Below are 26,550 nucleotides of genomic sequence, written 5' to 3' on the forward strand. Positions count from 1 at the left end.
AACTATCAAGTGCGACCCACAGCTAATCTCACCTAAGTGCAAAAGAAAAGGAAACCAAAAGACAAACACTTCACCTCACTCCCTGACCAAATAAACAGAGTCCAACACACACTTGCAAAACAAAATAGCAGTCACTCCCTATGCAGCAATACAATCACACATACATAACTTACACACAAGTCAAAGCAACGAGGGGGCTAGTGAAGACGTAAACCAAAGGAAACCAAGGGGGGAGACAGCAAGCCAAACTGAGGTCGCGGGGGGGACCGGAGCCTGTCCTTGGAACAACAGGCGTAGGCAGGAACCAACCCTGGGCAGGAGTCAACACTCTGCAGGGCGCAAACACTCACAACTCAGATTTGCCAATTAACCTACCCTGCACACTTTTGGACTGTGGGAGGAAACCGGAGCCCCTGCTGGAAGTCTTTCCCCATTCACCAGATTATATTGCCAGAAGACTGAAAATTAGATATCAAATACTAGAGTGACATAAAAACAAAAAACAAGTTTGCTTGTAATGAGACGCAAAACAGAAGATTATCTCTTTTTATATTTTGAGAAAACATTTTAACATTTATCCAACCGGTCAAATGGTTTAATACTTCATACAGCAGCATTTCTAAACTCATTCCTCAGCCCACCAGACAGCTCCACGTTTTTGCTCTGTCCCAGATCCCTGCATGCATGAACCAAACAGTCACCTTTTACTGCTGTGCTGAGAGCTTGGACAGAGCAAAACTGTGGATCTTTGCAGTGGGGTCCAAGGACTGGGTTGAGAAACCCTGGCATAGAGGAGACTGCAGTGATAGCCAAGAAAAAAAGAGATTAGAGAGGAAGGTAAAATGCTTCTATTAGCATGGCAAATAAGCTGCAAGTACAGACCCTGTGCTTCCATTACAAACAAAAAGCCTGTATGACCCTCCTAAACACACAAGTCAGATTAACTTAACCAGGGGAAATAAGCATAAAAATTGGCAAAGACTAGACTATGAAAAGGGAAGGTGAACATCATACTTACATAAACTTCTGCTAAAGCAAATGGACAACCCCCTTTTAACTGAATCAAGTTACTTAAGAAAATTAATAATTAAAAAATGAATAATTCAAAAATAAATCAATAAAAATTAAGAAAAACACAATCTTGCTTTGAACTAATACTGCAGTCAGTCCTAAATATTCCCATGACATTCTTTTCGTCACGATGCACACTCGGTACATACTGGTTGAAAACCATTTATAATCCTTCATGTACCAGTCTATGATGGAGCACCCCAACCTGGGCCGCCCATCCAACATGGCAGATTTCTGCCCCCTGGCCCCGGAGACTAACAGACCAACCTCTGGAAACAGGGAACCAGGGGGACATGGGCCGCTGACTGGATGGGCGACCAGAATGAGGTGAAGCAGAAGGTAGACTCCACAGCAGAGGACCGAGGAATGTAGACCAAAACCAGGGAACCTGAAGTGGCAAGAACACAAACCAGGACAGACATATAAAACCAAAGCAAACGCATCAGTGGCACAGCCCACCAGCTTGTGAAAGATGGCTACCTGGCATCATGAATCCCTTAATCAAAAACCTTTGTGATGGCAACTTTGCCACCCAGGACTGATCCCTTCTAAAGACCTCAAGTTTCAATGCAAGGTTTCCGAAATGTTTTGAAACATCAGTCCATGTGACTGCTGTGGTATTGTTCCAGGCAGGGAAAACAACTTAGGAGAAAATGTCCGTGCATGTTGGGTGTTTGTGGTACTGTTGGGCTGAGGGGGTAATTGAGTGACTATTAACCTTTGAAATCCAATTATATTATTTAAACAGATTAGTAGTTAGACAGTGTGATTTAGATGAGGATAAGGATGTTTTATTGTCATTACAAAACGTGTTCTATATGAAGGGAACAAAATGAGGCACTCAGATCCGGTGTATTAGCAATAATAAAATAGAAATAAAATCGAAAGAACAATACAATGAATAATATGGTATAATAAATAAAATAAAATAGAATAAAGACATTAAGATAAATTCCATTAGGAGAATTTAACCATGGATGTAAAGTGAGCAGGTGTGAGTGTAGCAGAGATTACTGAGGTCTGTGTGTAATAAAGTATATGTGACACTGGCTGAGGAAGCAGCAACGTGTGTGTGTGCAAAGTCACAGTAATAACCTGCAGCTCTGAGGGATCTATTGCAGCCAAGCCCTGACATGTAACACTGATGATGAATAGCAGTGTTAGATATAGGTATAGTGAGGTACTTATAATTATAGTAGGTGTAGGATCAAGGCCTGGATTAGATTTACATACAGGGCAAATCTAGGTTACACATACACACACAGGTTACATATAAATTTAAATTTAGGGGCAGTGTGTAGCTCGGTGGGCTTTAAGGAAACACAGACTACACATGGAACAGCAATGACTGAGCTGGAGAACGCAGTGAGGGCAGGCATATTTATACACAGCACACTAATCAGCAACAAAACAGGGGTACAGGGTTAGGATGGAGAACTATAATGGGATACAGGAGAATTAGGAGGGTTACAAAGGGCCAGCAGCGACCTCTGCTGGCATGAGTGGGAGGAGACATGAAAAAATAAGAGATTACAGATCATGACAGGAGCACCAAGCACAGCAACAGTGGGGTCATGCTCAATTATCACGCCACATATATGAGAAAACATTATGAAAATCTGTTCCCAAAAATTGTTCAAACATCAGCTTGACTGAAACATACGACTGGTTGTATCTAGGCTACACTGGCACTGACAGCAGAGTGTAACAAATTACCAGCTACGACATATATCTGATGATTCAGAAGAAAGACAAATTGAAGAAACAAAGTGGTTAATTGACTATTGTATAATAATCAAATAATTTCATAATCATGTAATACATAATATGTCACGATGGGAAGAGGGACAATCAAAGAGCAGCCTTGTGGGTTTTATTGCTGAACCAAAAGACATGAATAGAACCCAACAGGAGGAGGAGAGCACAAATAGGAGGGAGGGAGGAAGGAATAAGCAGGAGGAGTTGGGGAGAATCTACTAACACGGGGAGCAGAGAGGGGTCCTCCTCCTTTTTGGGTGAAACTAATTGCTTGTGACATGGTAAGAGGCAACTTCTTTCTTGAGAGAATTTCTTTAAAGGGCAAGACAACCAAAGCTGTAAATCTAACAGGAAAAAATACCCTTTGTAGAATTCTATGTGAAGACCCTCTGGGCCAGGTGCCCTGCCGCTCTGCATTGTTTTCTTTGTATGTACAACTTTGTACTCCATAATTTTAATATTTTATCACGAAGCCTGAAGAGCAATATGAACTATATCATGCTTTAAGTAAATTGTCTCATCCTTTATTAGATTTAAACACAAACACAATCCACAGCAAACTGTACTTACAGCCTTCATCCTGCTCTTCAGTCTCTGACGTGCTGCATCTAAATGGGGACTCGTCAAAAAGCCAAGTGGAGCTGTCATGAATGAAGGCCTTATTGAAGCTTCCCCTGCCTGACAGCAGGTTAGTCTCTCATTTGACTAAAGTATATTTAACTTCTACAGAACTTTGCAGGCTCATCTAGGATGGAGAATTTCTGCTGCTGAGCGCATTTTGACCTTGAGGAGCAATTGGCTCTCATCCAATGCAACAGTGAGTTAGAGGAGCAAGTTAATACGCCTTTTAGGGAGAAGGTGTGTACGCCACTAGCCGGGAGGGGGGAGAATGAAGAGCAGAGAGGTCGAGAGAGCTGGGTGACCGTAGGTTGTAGACGCAGGAAAGGGCGTACACACGTTGCAGAGGCGGCATCACCTGAGGTGACTGTGTCGAACAGGTTTCAGGTTCTTCCAGCTTTAGAGCCGGAACAGACTGGGGAGGCAGGTGGGCCCTTGGGCACTGAGGAGCCCCCTCCCCCCAGGAAGAGGGAGGTTGTGGTAGTGGGGGATTCCATTATTAGGGGAGTAGACAGTTATGTGTGCACGCGTGATAGAGGGTCCCGTACGGTGTCTTGCCTGCCTGGTGCCCAGGTAGGAGACCTTCCAGATCGTGTGGATAAGCTTTTGGCCCCAGCTGGGGTGGATCCAGTTGTCGTGGTGCATGTTGGCACCAACGACATAGGCAAGGGTAGAAGGGCTGTTCTGCAGGATAAATTTATAGAAGTCGCCAATAAGCTTAGAAGCAGAACGTCCACGGTGGTATTCTCCGAAATACTCCCCGTGCCACGTGCAAGTCAGGCTAAGTTAGCTGAGATAAGGAAATTAAATGCGTGGCTAAAAGGATGGTGTAGGAAAGAGGGGTTTAGGTTTATGGGGCATTGGAGGACCTTCTGGAACAGGTGGGACCTGTTCAAGCCGGATGGGTTGCACCTGAACCAGAGGGGAACCAGTGTATTGGGGAGGCGTATGTGCAGAGTAGTTGAGGAATGTTTAAACTAGGGACTGGGGGGGCAGGGAGGTTAGTTAACTATGTCAGTGGGGGGAAACGGAAAGCCCCAAATAATCATATTGTAAGTGGGCACCGTAATAGGCCTACCCTTTGTTGTCTGTATTTAAACGCCAGAAGTATTAGGAATAAAATTCATGATTTAGAGGCTTTTATCTCATCGGACTCTTATGATATTATAGGAATAACTGAAACGTGGTTGAGTGAAAAGGATGGACAAGAATATAATATGGATGGTTACACGTTGTTCCGTAAGGATCGTATAGGAAAAAAGGGAGGTGGTGTTGCAGTATATGTAAAGGAAAACTTGCAGGCAAGGGAACTTACTGATATAAATAAAACTACGGAAGCAATATGGGTAAAATTAGATGCTAAAAACTCAAATAGCCTAATTGTCGGTGTTTGTTACAGAACACCTAATATAGCTGCTGAGGTAAGCAGATTGTTATACAGTGATATTAGGACTATGAGCAATAAAAATGATGTGGTAGTTATGGGTGATTTTAATCTACCAGGAATGCAGTGGGACATTGTCACTGGCTCTTCAGAAAATTAACTGGAGATGGTGGAATTAGTACAGGATTGTTTTTTTACTCAGTTTGTTAACACCCCTACCAGGGGAGATGCCATTCTTGATCTTGTTCTCTCTAATAACCAGGACAGGATTGGTAAATTAGACGTTTTAGAACCACTTGACAGTAGCGATCATAACATGGTCAAATTTGAGGTTAAGTTTAGTGTTCGAAGAGCTAAGTCCAAATCAAAAATATATAATGTTAGGAAGGCTGACTTTAAGTGTATGAGACTAAAACTAGAAACTGTGAACTGGATGGAGTTAAATAACAAAACTGTTGAAGAGGCCTGGGAATTTTTTAAAAGCACATTATTGCAAGTGCAAGAGGACTTCATACCTGTTTCCAGCAAGAATAAATCTAGGAAATTGAAACCTAGGTGGTTTACTAGGGAAATAAAGTATAAAGTAAGGAGGAAAAGGGCTTTGTTCCAGCAATGGAAAATAACTGATGATGACAGAATTAAGCAGGAATATCTAAGTCTACAGGCTGAGTTAAAAAATGATATTAGACGAGCTAAAAGAAATGTCGAAAGGATGGTTGCATTGGAAGCTAAGGATGACGTTAAAAGTTTCTTCCAGTATTTTAACTCTAAAAGAGCTCTAAAACCTGAAATTACTAATCTGCAGGATAGTAAGGGTCTTATAATAGTAAACGACATTGATATAGTAAATTAGTTCAATGATAGTTTTGCACGGGTATTCACTGTTGAGGACCTTAGTAATTTACCAGTTATTACCTATCCAGCATTGTCTATAGCTAATATATATATAACTGAAGCAGATGTTTTGCAAAGCCTAGCTAAGCTCAAAATAAATAAATCACAGGGCCCTGATGGCATCTTACCTATAGTGCTAAAAGAAATGAGGGATATTATTTGCCGACCCTTAACTTTACTGTTTCAAAAATCCTTATCTGAAGGTGTGGTACCTTCTGATTGGAAGCACGCCTTCATAACGCATATTTTCAAAAAATGGGATAGAAGTAATTTGTCTAACTATAGGCCAATCAGTCTAACTTGTATAACTGGTAAAGTTATGGAGGCTATAATCAAAGAGAAAATGGTAGATTACCTGGACTCCAATAACATTTTACGGGATAGCCAGCATGGATTTAGGAGAGGTAGATCCTGTTTAACAAATCTGTTGGAGTTTTTTGAGGAAGCTACTCAGGAAGTTGATGATAAGAAGGCCTATGATGTCATCTACTTAGATTTCCAAAAGGCTTTTGATGTTGTCCCCCACAAGAGGCTCCTACTTAAACTCAAAGCGACAGGTATTTTAGGTACCGTAGCGACCTGGATTGATAACTGGTTAACAGATAGGAAACAGCGAGTAGTTATAAGAGGCACAATGTCACAGTGGGCTTGCGTTCATAGTGGGGTACCGCAGGGTTCGATTTTAGGACCACTATTGTTCCTAATTTACATAAATGATATGGATACCAATATATACAGTAAACTGGTGAAATTTGCAGATGACACCAAGGTGGGTGGTGTAGCAGATACTGAATTAGTGGCTCAGCAGCTACAGCGGGATCTTGATTTAATTAGTGACTGGGCCGATACCTGGCAGATGAAATTTAACGTCGAAAAATGTAAGGTACTCCATCTAGGGAGCAGAAATATAAAGTACAGGTATTTCATGGGTGTCACTGAAATAAAGGTAGCTGATCATGAGAAAGACCTTGGTGTGTATGTTAATGCTTCCATGTCCCATTCTCGCCAGTGTGGGGAAGCAATAAAAAAGGCCAATAGGATGTTGGGGTATATCTCCAGGTGTGTGGAGTTTAAGTCAAGGGAGGTAATGCTAAGATTATACAATTCCTTGGTGAGACCTCACCTAGAATATTGTGTGCAGGTTTGGTCACCATATCTTAAAAAGGACATTGTGGCCTTAGAAAAGGTGCAGCGTAGGGCCACAAAAATGATTCCTGGTCTTAGAGGAATGTCATACGAGGAACGGTTACTTGAGCTAAATCTGTTCAGTCTCAAGCAAAGGAGACTGAGGGGGGACATGATCCAGGTATATAAGATTCTAACAGGTTTGGATGCTGTTCAACCAAATAGTTACTTCAGCATTAGTTTAAATACACGAACTCGTGGCCATAGGTGGAAATTAGCGGGAGAACATTTCAAGCTGGATTTAAGGAAGCACTTCTTTACACAGCGTGTAGTCAGAGTATGGAATAGCCTTCCTGATAATGTAGTGCAAGCTGAATCCTTGGGTTCCTTTAAATCAGAGCTAGATAAGATTTTAACGACTCTGAGCTATTAGTTTAGTTCTCCCCAAGCGAGCTTGATGGGCCGAATGACCTCCTCTCGTTTGTATAGTTCTTATGTTCTTATTAGAAGAAATTCTCAGAGGGAGATACGAGTCCTAGGTGCCTGCTGGGTACATATTGAAGACAGAGTTAGGACCGACTCCAATAATCCTGCACTGTCTCCCAGATTAGGGGAAAAATTGTATTTTACTGAATATTTCATTTATGGAATTTTACCTTAGACTTGGCCAGCAGCCATGTGGATAGATTTCAGAACTACAGACGGTCTGTGGGTTGGGGGGGACAGGCAGGTTGGCCGGTGGGGGCACGCGGAATGCTCCTGGGGGTGTGGTGGGTGTGCTTATATGATTTACAGGAGCCGAGGCTAACAAAGGCACTAAACTGCACAAACAGCCTCCTGTACGAAGTTTTACATGAAAAGGGGCCATGGGCTTGTTGGCGCCATGTTTCTTAGCAGACTGACTAATACAGCCAACTGGACCCGTCTACCTCTTCAAAAACATCCATGCAGAGTTTCCTGCCTGTTTCTGACAGCTTTCACTGTTATTCTTTTGCTCCAGTCCTTTGCACTTTTCCAGGTTTTAGTATCTTGACCTTTACAATCTGGAGGATTGCTACCCTCCAACTAGCTGTTTTGGGTCAAAATGGCCCCATCTGTGTTAATTTGCATCATTAATTACAGCATAAATCAATACATTCCAGATTAATTTTTAAGGTAATTTCAACAAAAGCCTGCAATATCATTTTCGACCACCATGTGACACCACAAGCCGTTGGAAAACCAATAAGCTGTCAATAAGAGATTTGGCAGAACTGAAAATATGATGTTAAATGTATCACAGTGCAATAGTTTAAAAAATAAATCAATGACTTTGCATGACTATTTTATGTGTTTTGTCAAATAAAAAACCTGAAGTATTTGAACTTGAACTGATACTGAGCAAAATATTACCTCTTACTTATATGAAGGTTCGCATTATCTATGATACTGGTGCCAAACCTGAGGATGATCTGAGGTGCTGCTCTGTAAGAGACATGGAGCGATACACCTGAAGAAGCAGCAGATCTCGTATTGCAGGAATTGGAAAGCAGTAGTACAGAAAGGGACAGTACTGAAGTAGGTGTGAGACCTCTGTTGAGGTTTCGGAAGTGGAATTCGCAGAGGAAGAGACTGATATTACCAAAGATGTGCAGATGTGCTGGTAGTCAAAAGCACTGGACGGACATGGTCCAGACAGGATTACAGCACAGTACACAATGAAAACCTCTCTGCGGCCAACCAGGCTCTGCTTTCGGCAAGCCAAAGATATCCTGTCCAACTTTTTATTCCAAGATCAATGGAAAAATCAACATTAGCAACCTGGAGGTAAGAAGGAAATTCGTCAAGGACTAGAAAGAAATAACAGCAAGGGAGTTTACGGCATATATGGGGCTTTTAATATTGGCTGAGGTTTTCAAATCGAATTAAGAATCAATCAAAAGTTTATGAAATGCAAAAATGAGACCGGTGATTTTTCTAGCAACGATGCCCAAACAAAGCTTTTGTGACGTGTTGCTGGTTATCTGCTCTGACGATCGTCAGTCCAGAGCACTCAGGAAATCCAGCGACAAGATGGCGGCGATCTGCAAAGTATGAGAGCTCTGGGCAAACATCATTCCGCTGATGCATATCACCATTGTCACACCTGGTTCTGTTCATGGGTAACTAATATCTTCTTTATTACTGCTTCACATCGATCTACATTGTCACAACAGTTTATAGTTTTTAATTACCAAAAAAATCATATTTTTACGAACATGTTGCCAATACGTATGTAGTGAGTATCAATTTCATGTTCGTGTTCAATGAATCATAATGGATCATTTATTTTAGTTACTATATTTACTCACGATTTGTACCTGAGTAGTGACTGTGTTATTAAGTCAGTAATGAATAATATTGTAAAGTGCTATGAAAAATGTATAACGTTTATATCTGATTCCTGTATTTGGCATCGGATAAGTATTCTCTCCATCTGCTGTTGCAGTCTGCTGCCCATTTTGACAGCATATGCTCCGAAAACCGGACAGATATGGAATTAAATTTTGGGCAGCCTGCGACTCCAAATTGAATTACTCCAGGAGAATCGAAGTGTATATCGGGAAATCTTCGGGGGGGGGGGGGGGGGGGGGACCCTCCTAGGCCCCTTTCCAGGTGAGGCTGAACTCTGCCGAATCACAGGACCAGAGGGTCTGGGAGGGCCAGCAGGGCAGGAGGACATGAGGGGTTGGCGGGCGATGAGAGAACCGCAGAACAGTAGAGCAGCAAGGAGACAACAGGAGAGGAACAGGAAGATGACAAGGGACATACAGGGCAAGAACAGAGACTGGCAAACCCTCTCTGGGAGACAGACATTCTGCCTGCCGCTTTCTTGGGCTCCTGTTGATTCTGGTGACCAGAAACTGGGACCAGAGTAACCGGAGTCTGGGATGAAGGAGGGACCCACGTATCAGGACCCAGGGCACTCTAGCAGGACATCCTCTGGATCCATCTTCTCTGGGCTGGTGGCAGCCTGCAGGCATGTGCCGGTGGGACGTCAGGATAGAAAGTGGGCACCAGCAGGCCGTCAGGAGATGAGGTGGGCACCGGCTGGACGTCTGGGGACATTGAGGTGGGTGCTGGCCAGGCATCAGGAGACAGAGAGGTGGACGCTGGCCTGACATGGAGCAGTGTAGCAGGTGTCGGCTGGTTACCAGGGAACCGTGTCAGATTCTATGAGAAGCCTAGAGGCAACCAAGGCCTCACCTGTGTTGGACACTGTGGGTGCGGCCTGAGCGGCCCTCTCTGGGCTGGGAGCCTTAAGTGCGGATGTAACGACTGCAACGGCTGGCTCTCCTGGGCCAGATGCTGTAGATGCAGTGTCTTTCAATCACGAGTGCGCTTCCCTAACCATTACGTCACCACTGCTCACTACTATGTGTACTATTAAAAGAGGCAGTAGGGTCTTGTCCAGCCAGCTGACAAAACGTTTCCACATTTAATTGGAACGAAGGACGGTAGGAAACATCTGTATTGTGTGCAGACTTCCAATAAAACCATGTTGAAGCAAAGTCCGACCTCTACTGTGGTCCAGCACTCTGACAACCATAGAACTAGGAGTGAAGCCTGTTCTTCTGTGCTGGAGAGCTTTGGGGAGCATGTTTTGGTGAACAGGGGGATCACAGTAAATCCCAGAGAAGCATCATGTTGTCAGACTTCAAGTGACAATGAGGACGCAGGTCGCCCTATGGCAAACGACAAGGAGACGGCAGGCTCCTTTTCTCCAGAGCACCCCACCTCTGCGGGGTTCAGCACACTCACTCCATTCCAGAGGGCCCTGAGGATCTCCGCTATAGCTGTCACACCCTCCACTTGGGAGTCCGGGGAGAGGGCGGCTATGCCCTCCGTCAGAGATGGGCCATTCTCTCTGGGGAAAGATGTACTACGGCCTGAACCAGCGACATTAGGTATGCTTGACACAAGCAGCAGTGATCGGCTGTAGGGACCTGGGGAATCTACTGGAGCTTGTCGAGTTCCGTCAGTCTGTTGGGTGCCAGGATGAATGACTCTGGGAGCAGGTGTTGTCAGACAATAAACTGGGATTTACTGGGATCAAGATGGGAGGCAAGGGAACAAGCAACATGGAGGGCACCACATCAATGGCGAACACAGGGCCAGGAAGCACTTATACAGGAATAACAAGGGAACAGACTGAAAGTAGCTGAGAGTGTTTAACATGAGGGATGGAACGAGACGCGAGACCAACGAGCAGCAGGCATGGCTTATTAGAGCCACGTCAGGGAGGTGGCAGGACATGACGTTTGGAGCTATGGTTAGGGTTAGGATTAGGCTTAGGTTTAGAGTAAAGTGTTTGTGGCAGAGAGCGGTCAGTAGTACAAGGACACGACTACACCACCTGGGGAATTTCACCACAGGAAAAATTACTCTAAATTAAGAACACACAAGTTCATTTACCGAATGGAGCTGGATGTGTTTGTACTATTGACAGGTTGTTGAAAATATAAAACAAAGAAACAAGACAAGCGCTTTAGCATCAACAACCTTAAAAAATAAACCAGCAACCAGCCTTTGGCCACTGGCTGACTAAACTCAAGCAGGAGACAGGTGTCCGGGGAAGTTGATCAAAAGGGGGAATAGAGTCCCTTAAACTAACACACACACACACACACATACACACACACACACACACACACACGCACACACACGCACACACACACCTGTGCTCCACCACACTGATCCCCACACAAATATACTGCACAAGGTGAAAGTGTGAACACCACCACCCCAGACCAATCAAATCTTAGTCAGCCAGATCAATCGAGGCAGCCACTGCTCACAGTCTCCCAGAAAATACCCCAATCTAACCAAGAATCTGAGTGTTGAAAACTATGAAGAGTGCAAACAATGAGTAGCAGAATACAGGCTGTCCCTCTGTATCAGTCCCAAACAGAAAGAAAGGGCGGCCTAAAGTCTGTTAAGTTGCAGAACTAGGGAATGAAACAGCTCCAAATGCAGGAAAAGGTGCGACGATCCTTAGCGCGTTCCAAGGCTCCCAGCACATCGCCGATGTCCCACCGAGGATCAGGAGCTTCAAGCAGCAGTTGTTGGGCGACATCGGACCGGCTGAGGACAAGACAAGACTGACGGAAAAGAAAAACTGACGTAGGAAACACAGCAGCCACAGTGCAGGTTCAAACTATTATTGTCTGACAAATCTGCTGGAAGAGGCATAAACTGAAGCTGACGAGCAACTGAAACTGTAATCCTGGCAACAACCGTAACTACAATTAAAACACATCAAGTAAAGCAACTGACAAGTAGCTATAGGCCTAGTCACCAGAATAACTTGCAACCACTGGAGCTGCAACACAGACACCAGAGAAACACTGCAATATAAAATATTACCATTAGCCATTTAAATCAAGCAGAGGATTAACGCTAATTAAAACAGCAAAACCTCCCACCAAGACACAGAATAAGTGTGAACCTCAGCCAGCATGCCAGCGTACCACGGCAGACCACTGCGGTGCGGAAGGGGAGTTACCGGACCGGGAAACGCCAATGACGCCTCCACACACTAGGGGTCCCCACACACACTTACCGGAAATAATCAACAAGTCCTACCCGCAAAATTCCACACTACTACAGTTGGATGGCCCTGGGATTTTTCTCCAGAACCCCAAGGCTCAATGGAAGTACCACGAGATTCTTAAACCCTTACCTGAGGGAGGAGGCTTCCAGCGTAAGGAGAGGTTCACCAGAATCCCCGGGCTGGATGGACATCGTTCATCCTTTACCTGGGGAATGAGGCTCCCAACTCGTGGTGACTTACCCAAGCCCTGGTGCTGGATCATCATTCAATGCTTACATGGGGAAAGAGAGACCTTACCCTTGGCCTCCAAGCCTGGAAGTACCCTGAGCTCTAGACCCAAGCTTAACCCTAACCCATAAGCATAGGTTCGCAGCATGAACGGTTCTCACCTGATACCAGAAAACCATACATGTTCTTAATCTGAAAATCAGTTCATCGTTTTTCCAGAAGGTGGCAGCACATCAGCACTGCAAGCTTGGCACATCCCTTTGGATACAATGAGCTATCCTTATATTTTGAAATTTTTTAAAACTTATTTAAATCAGTAAAACAAATTGCATCCAAAAAGGATAGAATCATGTCTACCCAATACCCCTTGGCACCATGTTAGTGTGAATGGAGTTTTCACTCCAGCCCTGAGGGATTCAGAGCAGACACAAAAGATTGTGAAGCCATGTGTGATTTACAGTGAAAGGTGACTGAACACAACGCACAGCCTGTTATGACTCCACTGTTCACCATGGTTCAGCACCATCTATATTTCTATTATTTTTAAGGTATTTTACTTGTGGTTTTACACTTAACATGGTATCGACAGGCTTGCTCCAAAGAGATCTCATTGTATTTACACAGTGACAGTAACGCTGCCTTATCTTGCGAGAGGAAGTAGCATATGGGTGCGCTGCTAACATTAGCATTAGCAAACCTAGCTGCCTAGCAGTGTTGGTAGTAACTCATCAGTGTAATTCCACTACTTTTGTTTGCACCATGTATTTCAACATCGACGCGATGTTACTGTGATCACTATGCAACCTTTAGCCCACTGTTATTTTCCTTGATTATGTAATTATACAGGGCAGGTCAGGCAGAGGGAGCAGACACTGATGCAGCACATTGATGACCAACCACACGTCCAAACTGCTGGCGATCCTGGCCGGCGACCCCCCAGGCAGACACACGGTCGAATCCCACCCTTATTATAATTACTTTTATATGCAGTAATTGGTAATTAGCAATTTTCAGTAGCTTGCACAAGGCTGCTGACTAGCAACGTTATTCGTTGGCTGAATCCGAAATAGCTGTAGTGCTACGATGCTGGATTGTTACAGGGACAGTGATAAATGCAGACCCCGTTATTCTGATTGCGTTAAAAATCAAATGTTTTTACTCAGATTTCATCCATTTGGTGGTGTGCTCTCTATAATGTGCCATGTTTTTCTAAAAGAAGATTTTTAAAAAAAAGAATGGCAAAATAGAGCAGCGCATTGAATTGTAATGCCTGTATCTTGAAACGTAGCGTGTTGTCAGACTCTCCGATACACAGCTCTATGGTCCATACAGAGGAGATGAGGAACATGCAGTCTGCTAAGTCACGTGGTTACCTTTCGTTAGGTGGCTACGTTTACATGCCTTAACGCAATTAAGATGTTTTCATGTAAACAGATTAATCGGGGAGCTCATTTATAAAGGCTTCGTGTGACTGAAAAAGACGAGAAGCATTCATACATACATTTATAGGAAGATTTTGGGATTTACAAAGAAAAACGTTTTGTGAAAAAGACAAATCTTGTGAACGAGGTTGAGAGATGCTGTTTCGATAGAATCCTGTAGAGGGCACTGTGTATGCTAAATCGAAGGCTCCAGGAATGTATTCGGCATTTATAATCATAAACAATAATAATTGAAATATTTGTGGGCACATGGCAATTGGCTCTGAGATTAAAGTTATTTAAAATGAATTTGTTTAAATTTGTGGGCCGGCATGGTGGTGCAGTGGTTAGCACTGTTGCCTCACACCTCTGGGACCCAGGTTCGAGTCTCCGCCTGGGTTACATGTGTGTGGAGTTTGCATGTTCTCCCCATGTCGTCGTGGGGTTTCCTCCGGGTACGCCGGTTTCCCCCCACAGTCCAAAAACATGCTGAGGCTAATTGGAGTTGCTAAAGAATTGTCTGTAGGTGTGAATGGTGTGTGAGTGTGCCCTGCGATGGGCTGGCCCCCCCATCCTGGGTTGTTCCCTGCCTTGTGCCCATTGCTTCCGGGATAGGCTCCGGACCCCCCGCGACCCAGTAGGATTAGCGGTTTGGAAAATGGATGGATGGATGTATGATAGAATGATTAAGCTGTAGCACATTTCAAATAATATTTCATTTGTAACACATTTGTTCTCCAAACTTCTACATTTTTAACCTTTGGCCACAAGATCATCTTCTTCCTGCCAGTATCTTTTCTTTTCCTTTGATCCTCGGTTGTTGGAATCTGCTCTGCTGCTTGGAAGTTCCCTGGGGAGTTAGTGTTGGGGGGGTTCTGGTGGAATGTGACCATCGGCAGCCATGGGCTGGATAGCGCTGTGGTGCTCAGCCTGGCTCTGTGCCCTTCTAGGGGCTCTGTGTCCTTTGTTAGCACAAACATTTTGCACACCTGACATTACCATGCATACAGTATTTCTCGTATTTTACAAAATACAAAAACACTGATCAAAGTCTGTAGAAAAAAACATTTTATTTCATGAACTAAGTCAAATATGAATGATAAAACACAATTAAAATACTTTTTTTGAATACATGCCTCAGAAATTGCACATCCCTGATTGTGCGTTACCTTCATGCTGCCTTGAAATTTTTGATTTCTTCACTGTAGCCCTATGTTATACAATCTAATCTTAACCTTATGTTAACTGATCCTATTTTTATTTCTTAAATATTCCCTCCACCACCCCCCCTCTAAGGAGGACTGCTTTATTTACAATTAATCTAATCCTATGTTATACAATCTTATCTTTACCTTATGTTAACTGATCCTATTTTTATTTCTTAAATATTCCCTCCACCACCCCCCCTCTAAGGAGGACTGCTTTATTTACAATTAATCTAATCCTATGTTATACAATCTTATCTTTACCTTATGTTAACTGATCCTATCTTTATTTCTTAAATATTCCCTCCACCACCCCCCCTCTAAGGAGGACTGCTTTATTTATAATTAATCTAATCCTATGTTATACAATCTTATCTTAACCTTCTGAATTAATCCTATTTTTATTTCTTAAATATTCCCTCCACCACCCCCCCTCTAAGGAGGACTGCTTTATTTACAATTAATCTAATCCTATGTTATACAATCTTATCTTTACCTTATGTTAACTGATCCTATCTTTATTTCTTAAATATTCCCTCCACCACCCCCCCTCTAAGGAGGACTGCTTTATTTATAATTAATCTAATCCTATGTTATACAATCTTATCTTAACCTTCTGAATTAATCCTATTTTTATTTCTTAAATATTCCCTCCACCACCCCCCCTCTAAGGAGGACTGCTTTATTTACAAATAATCTAATCCTATGTTATACAATCTTATCTTAACCTTATCTTAATTAATCCTATTTTTATTTCTTAAATATTCCCTCCACCACCCCCCCTCTAAGGAGGACTGCTTTATTTATAATTAATCTAATCCTATGTTATACAATCTTATCTTAACCTTCTGAATTAATCCTATTTTTATTTCTTAAATATTCTCTCCACCACCCCCCCTCTGAGGAGGACTGCTTTATTTACAATTAATCTAATCCTATGTTATACAATCTTATCTTAACCTTATGTTAATTAATCCTATTTTTATTTCTTAAATATTCCCTCCACCACCCCCCCTCTAAGGAGGACTGCTTTATTTACAATTAATCTAATCCTATGTTATACAATCTTATCTTAACCTTATCTTAATTAATCCTATTTTTATTTCTTAAATATTCCCTCCACCACCCCCCCTCTAAGGAGGACTGCTTTATTTATAATTAATCTAATCCTATGTTATACAATCTTATCTTAACCTTCTGAATTAATCCTATTTTTATTTCTTAAATATTCCCTCCACCACCCCCCCTCTGAGGAGGACTGCTTTATTTACAATTAATCTAATCCTATGTTATACAATCTTATCTTAACCTTCTGAATTAATCCTATTTTTATTTCTTAAATATTCCCTCCACCACCCCCCCTCTAAGGAGGACTGCTTTATTTACAATTAATCTAATCCTATGTTATACAATCTTATCTTAACCTTATCTTAATTAATCCTATTTTTATTTCTTAAATATTCCCTCCACCACCCCCCCTCTAAGGAGGACTGCTTTATTTATAATTAATCTAATCCTATGTTATACAATCTTATCTTAACCTTCTGAATTAATCCTATTTTTATTTCTTAAATATTCCCTCCACCACCCCCCCTCTGAGGAGGACTGCTTTATTTACAATTAATCTAATCCTATGTTATACAATCTTATCTTAACCTTATCTTAATTAATCCTATTTTTATTTCTTAAATATTCCCTCCACCACCCCCCCTCTAAGGAGGACTGCTTTATTTATAATTAATCTAATCCTATGTTATACAATCTTATCTTAACCTTCTGAATTAATCCTATTTTTATTTCTTAAATATTCCCTCCACCACCCCCCCTCTGAGGAGGACTGCTTTATTTACAATTAATCTAATCCTATGTTATACAATCTTATCTTAACCTTATGTTAATTAATCCTATTTTTATTTCTTAAATATTCCCTCCACCACCCCCCCTCTAAGGAGGACTGCTTTATTTACAATTAATCTAATCCTATGTTATACAATCTTATCTTAACCTTATCTTAATTAATCCTATTTTTATTTCTTAAATATTCCCTCCACCACCCCCCCTCTAAGGAGGACTGCTTTATTTATAATTAATCTAATCCTATGTTATACAATCTTAAGCTTACCGTAACCTATCCTATCTTAATTTTATTCTATGTTATCTTATCCTATCTTTCTTATCTTATGCTATGCAATCCTATCTTATTCTTATACTATGTTATCTCATATAATCTTATCCTAAACTTATGGTAATTTATCATGTCTTTGTAAAACATAAAATGGCATACAAGTTAAGACTATCTTAACTTGTCCTATCTTTATCTTATTCTATACAATCTTAACCTTATCCTATCTTAAGCTTATCCTATAGTACCTTATGCTATAGAACTACATGGTAACATATCCTAATTTTATCTTATCCTAAGTACGTATGACAAGTCTCGTGTAATTATGTGCTGAATCTACAGGGAAATGTAGCTATGTGCATCTGACTGATAGCCCATCTCCACACCCATCTCCTGAGCCCTGGGCATGGTACTTAGCTGCTCCAGTGCATCAATAGGAAAGATGAACTCATCTTCATCAATCCTACGCCTCTTGGTTGAATGAGTACCCTCATTATCCTCATTCTTCCCCTGTTTCGCTAAGTTAATTTCATTTAAATGTCTGTTCCAAAACTCCTGACACCAGTACTCAGTAAAGCACTTGGCGTCATAGGTCATTTTAGAGTACTTTGTTACATAATAGTTATACAACCAATAGAATTTTTCCAGGTGAGATGAGGCGGCTACAGCCTGTGCTGGAGCCTGAAGCAGAGGGGTCAGATGAACCATGCCTGGAGCTGAAAATGGATGTGGAGCTGGGCTTACAGGTGTGACTAAGTGTGGGGATAAAACAGAGGAGCCCATAAAAAGAAATGGGGATGAAACAAAAGGGGAGGGGACTGAAGACGGAAATAAAAATGAAGAGGAGGAGAAGGTTGGTGAGCTGGGCTTAGGCTCTAACCCCTTCTGTTGGTCATACCTCCTTCTTCGCCCTGACCGGCCTCCCGCCGTTTTTCTACGGCGGCCTGTGCCCTGCTGACCCCTGCTGGTTGCCACCGGGATGGCAGCAGATCCAGGAGAGGCAGACGTGGTCAGGGAGCTGGCTGCCGGCGGCCTGGTGCGGCACTTCTTCCGACGGCCAGCATCACTGGAACTGGTTTGTCCTTTGGGATTATAAAGACAGGGGACAGCATATTTAATTTAAATGAAACATTATGTCACTGTACAACAACACTACATCACAACCATCACAGATATCACACTTGGCAGTCGGTATTGCACACTAAGAAAAATTCCCCCGTCTTTATTGGATACAGGAAACACACGCTTGGGAAACTTATGCGCTGGTCTTGACTTGGGCCGTCTGCGTTTCAGCAGGGGAACCTGACCTATAAAAACAAGCCAGTTTGTGCACAGATTCCCTGATACGCAGAACAACAGCGAAAAACAACACTGGAAAGGTTCATGTGCATCAAATATAGCAGCCCACTCAATCCAAATGCTGGCATCAACAACTGGCTATTAAGTCAAATCCTTTACATATCTTACACTTTCCATAAGTTGCATTATTTATTCACTCTCAAGGTACCAAACTAAGATTTATGCTTTTTCTGATTACTACCGCGTTTCCCCGCAAATAAGCCCTAACATGATTTTTCAAGAAGCTCGTAATATAAGCCCTAGTTATTGTCCCATGGATTGTACGGTAACTAGAATGAGATGCGGTTATACTACGAGAAGGCTACATGGACAAGAGGCGCTCATTTAAGGACAGAGTTATTGCTAAACATGAGAGATTGGGGACACTGGTTCTACAGGAAATTGAGTTGCGAGATATTCAGGACGGAATTTGGAACTTGGAGATTTACAATGATGTTCCAGAAGAACATGACATTACGACTATATTTGAATAAACATATGCAGTATACAGCAGAATTTTGTTCATGAATAAATTCACCGTCAAATTGTTTACATGGAAAGATACTGTTAGAAGATGACATAATGTCTGTGTTTGAATAAATGTGGATTTTTGTTCATGAATACCGGTAAATATACTGTAGCATGTTATACTATAAGCGTCATTTGGAACAAAAATGAATATAAGACCCTGTCTTATTTTCGGGGAAACACCGTATATTAGGACATATTCAGCTGTTACTTTACCACTTCATGATGATTTTCTCTGATGTTTAAACACAGCACAGCCACAGATTTTACTGATTTCATTATATAATGCAGTAGACATGCAAAAAGACTCCCGTATATTAAAGCTAAAGGTGAACTACTTTATTATTTAGACATGTACTTCTAAAACAAGATAATAGAACAGAAGATTCAAGAAGACTAGTCAAGCATATTCTGACTTTAACTCTTTAAGTGCTGAGTTAGTCTGGGCATCATTTTGCCATCCTTACCTCGGCCAACTGGACCGGGGATGTATTCCGGGGCGATCCGCACACTGACTGCACCTTTCGGCAGCAGCCAGTCAATCCTCTGGAGATTCACGGTGGTTTTCACGATGGACATCTTTCGCGTCTTCTCTCTTGCTGATAAACTGCAAGTCTGAGCTGCTTTAAATGTTCAAATGAAAACTCTAAACGGAATAAGAATTGTTATGATTCGGTTGCTAAGCTACGGTGGCCGATTGGTGTCAGCGCGCTTCAAAGTCTTCAAACGCTTTAATCAAATGACAAAACATACGATCTACATTTACAAAAGCGCAGAAACGTAGAAGTACCACAAAATTTTAAGCGCTGAAAATCCGCTCACAACACAGTTGTGAAGTTTCTGGGTGACAAAGAAACAAGACGGACCAATTATGGTTTAATTGTATATCGAATGTTTACGAAATGTCGATATCTTATCAAAACAGGATATAGAATGAAACACTACATTATATCAATCCATCATTCGGTCGCCATTAAAGACATAGAATAATATTCCTTCCTTGTTATAAGTAACACGAGAGCTGCGGTCTTGAAGTTGCACAGACTCCCAGAATTCATAGCGATAATTACGCGACCCATTCAATTAGTGGGTTTTTTGATAATTGGGAATGGGGAGGAGCCATTGGGTGCGTTCGACTTGGCTTAGGTCTGACTGCAGCTGACGTGAGGGCGAGTGCCATCTGCCGGCGGCTGCAGGAGTGGAATATAAACTGACAGCAGCCAAACTAGACAGCTTCTACTCCTCCTAGTGCGAGACCTGACTGAGATGGCCGCACTTCCAAAAGGGTGTAGATACATCTATACAAATATCACCTGCATGCACATTACCTCTTCTACAATAACCAACTCCTGATCCAAAGTGCTAGCAGTGAAAAGATAGCTGCCAGGAAAAAGATCAAATACATTTATTTCAAGGATTCAAAGTTTTTATTGTCATGCACAGAATACAATGCAATTCTTACTTGAATGCCTTCTTCACAGACTAGACGATTAAACACATAAAGCAGCGCAACATTACAGTAACTAACAATAAATAAACGATTAACTTATGTGTACTATTAGAGCATTTATTGAAACTTTACTTCTTTACAGGCTTTTCGGGAGAAATAGCAGATAATGCATCGGAACTTCCAGAGATACAAACGTCATGCGTGTGACTAAAATTGTTCAGCCAATAAGGGCAAAGTTGTGTCACGGAGGCAGGTCCAGTTTGTGCAGCCGGCTGAGAGGTTTTTTTTATTATTTTTGTTATTGAAGCTTTAAATTACAACAGAAGTAATAGCTGACCAGTGACCATTAAGATTAACAAAACAAACAAGAACATTTACGAGACATTTACAAAATAAGCCAGGGGCACATAGTAGCGACATTTACAGTTACGCCGGCTGAAAGGTGCTGCACGATCTTTCTTGCTCTCTGCACGTGCTGCACGATCTGTCACGATCGTCTTGTAGGTTTTTGTACCATGTGACTTGGTGACGTTAGGTGACGTTTTGCAGGGCCGGCTTTATGTCGGACAAAAGAAATCTAACCACGATGCAGTAATTCTAGAGGCAGCAAAGCAGACTAACCAAAGATCTCATAGTAAACAAAGAAATGTGATACTGCAGTTAAGTTTCGGAACAAAGCTTTTACAATGTTAAAAAGTACTCACAACTTTCAGAATTTGATTGAGTACAAAAAGTTGCAGGCTAACGTAAGGAGGGTAGTTAAATGAGCAAAGAGGGAGTTTTGGAGGTCCTTCTGTAATTCAGTAGGACGGGAAACTGACATTAGTAAAGTCTGGGGAATGATAAAAAAGATGCATGAGATTAAAAGGGAGTATGGATATTCAGTTCTAAATGATAATAACATAATAACAGTTACAGATGGGGAAAAAGGCAAAATGTTAGTTTTGTGGTTTTTCATTCCCTGCTAAATCAGAAGTCAGAAGCCGCTGGTGTAGATCCAAATTCAGTCTTTATTGCAACAATGAAGTTACAACCAAGGCCGGACACGTAAAGTGTCTCCAGTACTGTTTTACACCAATTTTTATACAAGGTCTTATCATTTAACAATATCTCGTCACTTAAGCATCATCATTCCTTCAATCATTCACAATCATTGTTTTTTACATCAATCCACACCACTAGGTGATAAGTTTGTCCATCATTTCTTTTACTGTTTGGTCCCTCAGCCGAACATAATGGTGGTGCGACCATCTCCACTTGGTTTTTTAAAAATGCTCAGCCGTGAACTTTTGAGGAACTCGGGCGAAAACCTTCCTTGAGTAGCAAACCTTGGTAGCTTCAACCTGTTGCACATTGTCTAATTAGAGGGTTGATAATATATTTGTCCTTCAACATAATGATAAGGCATAACACTAATAAAGGTGGATATTCATGCATTCAGGGCTAACATAAAGTAGCTAACAGAACATTTGAGGCTAATACAAGGTGCAAATACATACTCAATTGATTACATTGTGTTGATTACATTATAATGATTACATTGTAATGATTACATCATGGGTATTTGGCATGCTTTTTAATAATACCGTAATGATTATATTCTACATTGTATAGTGCTAAATAATATCCCATATATTTCCCCCCTTTGGGATTCTAAAGAGTCCCACACACAATTCTGTCCATCCTGCCTAGGAGGGAGGGCTAAAACCCTAAGATCTAGGGAAATTCCACTCCCAGCCCGCCACAGGCGCGGCCCCCCTTTGGGGTCCATGGCTGACATGGCTCACAAACTATCAACACTCAGAATCAACCAACAGCAATGAACTCCCCAGGATACATTGCATATATTATCAGGAATACATAATCTACCAGGAGTACATCACCTACCACAAGCTCATTACATAAACATATACGGCTAATGCAAAGATAACTGAAAGGTTAACTGATAACACTGTAGATTACTATAACAGGCACTTTGTCATGAGCAGGAAAGTCCCAGGTGTCGTGGGCGGCAGGCAGGCTGCAGCGTTTCCAACATGGAGTATTCACAGGCGGTACGGCCGAACTTCAGCTATGGGCAGGAGCGTATCCAAGGTGTCTATGTCGCCATCCGTTTCCGTGTTGGTCCAGGAGGTTGCCGCTCCAAACGGTCCTCCCACCACTCTAAACATTGCAGCTATAGTCGCCTGCTGAGACAGCGCTCTTCCCACTAGGGAGCGAACAAGAGGAACTACACAACAAAAGATTAGTAGCAAAGCAAGAATGAACACAGCACGCACACAGAGTGCTTTCATAAGGGCTTACTGCCAACTACCCCACATATTATAGCACCAGTCAAACAACTCGTCATGTTGCCCCGAATTTCTCGCCATCTCATCCTGTAACCCCTGCAACTTTCTCATACCCTCAGTAAATGAAACATCCTGGGCTGTATTATTGGGAATAAATGTACAGCACTGATCCCCGAACAGCACACACACTCCCCCTTTTTCAGCCAGGAGCCAATCCAGGGCCATCCTGTTCTGTCATGCCATCAGACTGGTGGCCTGAAGCTGCTCCCCCAGAGATGCGAGTGCCTCCTGAGTATAGTTGGTAAACCTCTGCTGATTATAGTACAAATAATTTATCCATTCCACATTTTTGTTAACAGTAGGCCAAATTAATATTGATTCAAACCCTGCAGCTATCTCACTTCTCACCTTATATTTCTCTGGAATGCCCCTCGGCTGGCATATGGCATCTATATACACACTGGGATCATCTTCGCAGCTCGTAACAAACCTGTGGGACCTAGAGGGCTGTTTGTCAGAGTAAATATCCACCTGGCTAGCTAACATCCCCCTAGTGCAGAGGCCTCCACAATTATTGGGGAGAGGAGGCCTCAATCCTCCCTCCTGACCACACAGCCACCACGTATCTGCCAGAGGTACGCTCTGGTTCTCTAATGCTCCATACTTCTCCATTCTGCATTTGGTCGCCTTTCACATCCCAAACAGTTCCACAGTTACCCCCAGAGATGCCTACCTCCTCTGTCCCATTATTCTTAAAACACTCACAAGGAAGTCCCTTGAAAAAACTCAATTTCTGCCCCATAATATATCGCTGTCCCCCTTCCCAAGGCCTAAACTGTCCACCCTATAAGCATATTTAATATTTCCCTGGTATATCAGGCACCAATATGGACAGTACTGCATGCGCACTTTCGGACTAGATTTAAGTTTGCATACTTTATCAGGGGAATCAAACCATCCTGACACAGACCCTTCCAGACTCTTCTAACTCTCTACATTCCCCAGTCTCCACACTGGTTATTAGTGTACGGGAACGGGACTCCCTGAGCTGGAGGCTCTGCACTCGCACACACCACACAATCCTCCTCCCTAATGAAGCAGCGGTGTATCAGCCCTTTTATACCACCAATTTCCACTCTTATGTTTTGGTAACCCATCCTGGTTTACGTCATCTTGGGTATATCCTACAGTTTGCTCACTCTTCTCACTTCCATAGCTCCCACCTACATCTCTCCGCTTTCGCTCATTGTCACCTGAGAGGTTATTCAGCATCAGTGGACCAGGTCGAGTCAGTGAAGTCAGTTGTCCTGAACTCTCCTGTCTTGTGGTCCTGCTGCACACCCAGACCTGAAGGGCCTGGTATATCATTGGTAGCGTAGTAGTAGATATCTTTATTGCCATTTGCACAGGAACAGGTCAGTAGAAGCACATTGGAATTCTTGTGCGTATCTCCCAGAGTCATTTTTAAAAAATAGAGAGACAGAGGAGAAGAGACAGTTTTTTAAAACATTAAATAACATAATATAAAAAATGTAAATAATAAAAGCAGCCAACACAGTAATTCCAGAATGTAATACAGTAAGTGGTTACACACTGTGTACAGATGCAGATACAGGATACAGAGTGCATGGCCTGGGTGTGTGAGTGAATTATTTCACAGAAATAATATCAAGACAGTATAATGTACAGAAAAGTGGAATATTGCACATGTTTGTTAGACTATTGCACTGAAAGAGTTATTTGACTACCTAAGAGAAAGAATGAAAGTGAGGCTGTAGTGCTCCGATGTGTCTGATTGCCTCTTTGGAGTGGTAACTGTCCAGGTAATGTCCACGGGGGGGGGGGGGGGGGCGGCTGTATTTCATACCCACTTTAATGTGCTTAGCCATCAGTCTAACTGTGGCTGGGATAAAGCTGTTGTAGAATCGTGTTTTGTAGGCGGTCATGCTCTCTGGCCTGCGGTGTCTTAGTTTGTATCCTAAAATCCTTACTCCTAAACAGGCATAATGCTGGGTGATGTTGATCACTGAGTATGTCCTGAGTTTTCCTCCGACAGCATTGTGTATTTAATGTGTCCAAAGAGGGGAGGTCAGAGCCTATGATCCTTTATGCAGTTTTTACAACAACTCCTTGAAGAGATTTCCTCTCTCTGCCACTGGTAAGGATACTTTCAGTGATTCCTCTATAGGTCTGTGTGAGGGGCTGACGTCTGAGTCCTCTATAGGCCTGTGTGGGGGGCTGACGTATGAGTCCTCTATAGGCCCATGTGAGGGGCTGACGTCTGAGTCCTCTATAGGCCTGTGTGAGGTGCTGACGTCTGAGTCCTCTATAGGCCTGTCTGAGGGGCTGACGTCTGAGTCCTCTATAGACCTGTGTGAGGGGCTGACGTCTGAGTCCTCTATAGGTCTGTGTGAGGGGCTGACGTCTGAGTCCTCTATAGACCCGTGTGAGGGGCTGACGTCTGAGTCCTCTATAGGCCCGTGTGAGGGGCTGACGTCTGAGTCCTCTATAGGCCCATGTGAGGGGCTGACGTCAGAGTCCTCTATAGGCCCGTGTGAGGGGCTGACGTCTGAGTCCTCTATAGGCCCGTGTGAGGGGCTGACGTCAGAGTCCTCTATAGGCCCGTGTGAGGGGCTGACATCTGAGTCATCTATAGGCCCGTGTGAGGGGCTGACGTCCGAGTCCTCTATAGGCCTGTTTGAGGGGCTGAAGTCCGAGTCCTCTATAGGCCTGTGTGAGGGGCGGACGTCCGAGTCCTCTATAGGCCTGTGTGAGGGGCTGACGTCCGAGTCCTCTATAGGCCTGTGTGAGGGGCTGATGTTCGAGTTCTCTATAGGCCTGTGTGAGGGGCTGATGTCTGAGTCCTCTATAGGCCTGTGTGAGGGGCTGACGTCCGAGTCCTCTATAGGCCTCTGTGAGGGGCTGATGTTCGAGTCCTGTATAGGCCTGTGTGAGGGGCTGACTTCTGAGTCCTTTATAGGCCTGTGCGAGGGGCTGAAGTCTGAGTCCACTATAGGCCTGTGCGAGGGGCTGATGTCTGAGTCCTCTATAGGCCTGTGTGAGGGGATGATATTCGAGTCCTCTATAGGCCTTTGTGAGGGATTGACGTCCGAGTCCTCTATAGGCCTGTGTGAGGGGCTGACGTCCGAGTCCTCTATAGGCCTTTGTGAGGGATTGACTTCCGAGTCCTCTATAGGCCTGTGTGAGGGGCTGACGTCTGAGTCCTCTATAGGCCTGTGTGAGGGGCTGACGTCTGAGTCCTTTATAGGCCTGTGCGAGGGGCTGAAGTCTGAGTCCTCTATAGGCCTGTGCGAGGGGCTGATGTCTGAGTCCTCTACAGGCCTGTGTGAGGGGCTGATGTTCGAGTCTTCTATAGGCCTGTGTGAGGGGCTGACGTTCGAGTCCTCTATAGGCCTGTGTGAAGGGCTGACGACTGAGTCCTCTATAGGCCCGTGGGAGGGACGTCTGAGTTCTCTATATGCCTGTGTGAGGGGCTGGTGTCTGAGTCCTCTATAGGCCTGTGTGAGGGATTGACGTCTGAGTCC

The 26,550-nt window shown here is 43.1% G+C and overlaps 2 protein-coding genes across 7 annotated transcripts in view; both read right to left on the reverse strand.

Annotated features, from left to right (window-relative positions):
* LOC125722577 (G-protein coupled receptor family C group 5 member B-like) overlaps nt 1–26,550 on the reverse strand; it is a 392,822-nt gene that overhangs the window by 51,533 nt on the left and 314,739 nt on the right. The window lies entirely within an intron of this gene.
* LOC125722588 (uncharacterized) lies at nt 16,194–19,947 on the reverse strand. 5 transcript variants are annotated; one of them, XR_007386476.1, is made up of 3 exons: nt 19,732–19,947; nt 17,616–18,480; nt 16,194–17,578 (listed from the first exon to the last, which is right to left on the reverse strand). XR_007386476.1 is itself a non-coding variant. In XM_048998773.1 (2 exons), the coding sequence occupies exons 1-2, from the start codon at nt 19,841–19,843 to the stop codon at nt 17,735–17,737; spliced, it is 858 nt and encodes a 285-aa protein (XP_048854730.1). In that variant the 5' UTR covers nt 19,844–19,946; the 3' UTR covers nt 16,194–17,734. The 5 variants fall into 5 exon arrangements, 1 of the variants encoding a protein (XP_048854730.1); XR_007386475.1 differs by having other exon boundaries at nt 16,194–16,585; nt 17,282–18,480; nt 19,732–19,946; XR_007386474.1 differs by having other exon boundaries at nt 16,194–17,164; nt 17,282–18,480; nt 19,732–19,946.

This window comes from Brienomyrus brachyistius, unplaced genomic scaffold (assembly GCF_023856365.1).
Source record: "Brienomyrus brachyistius isolate T26 unplaced genomic scaffold, BBRACH_0.4 scaffold40, whole genome shotgun sequence".
Taxonomy (NCBI): domain Eukaryota; kingdom Metazoa; phylum Chordata; class Actinopteri; order Osteoglossiformes; family Mormyridae; genus Brienomyrus; species Brienomyrus brachyistius.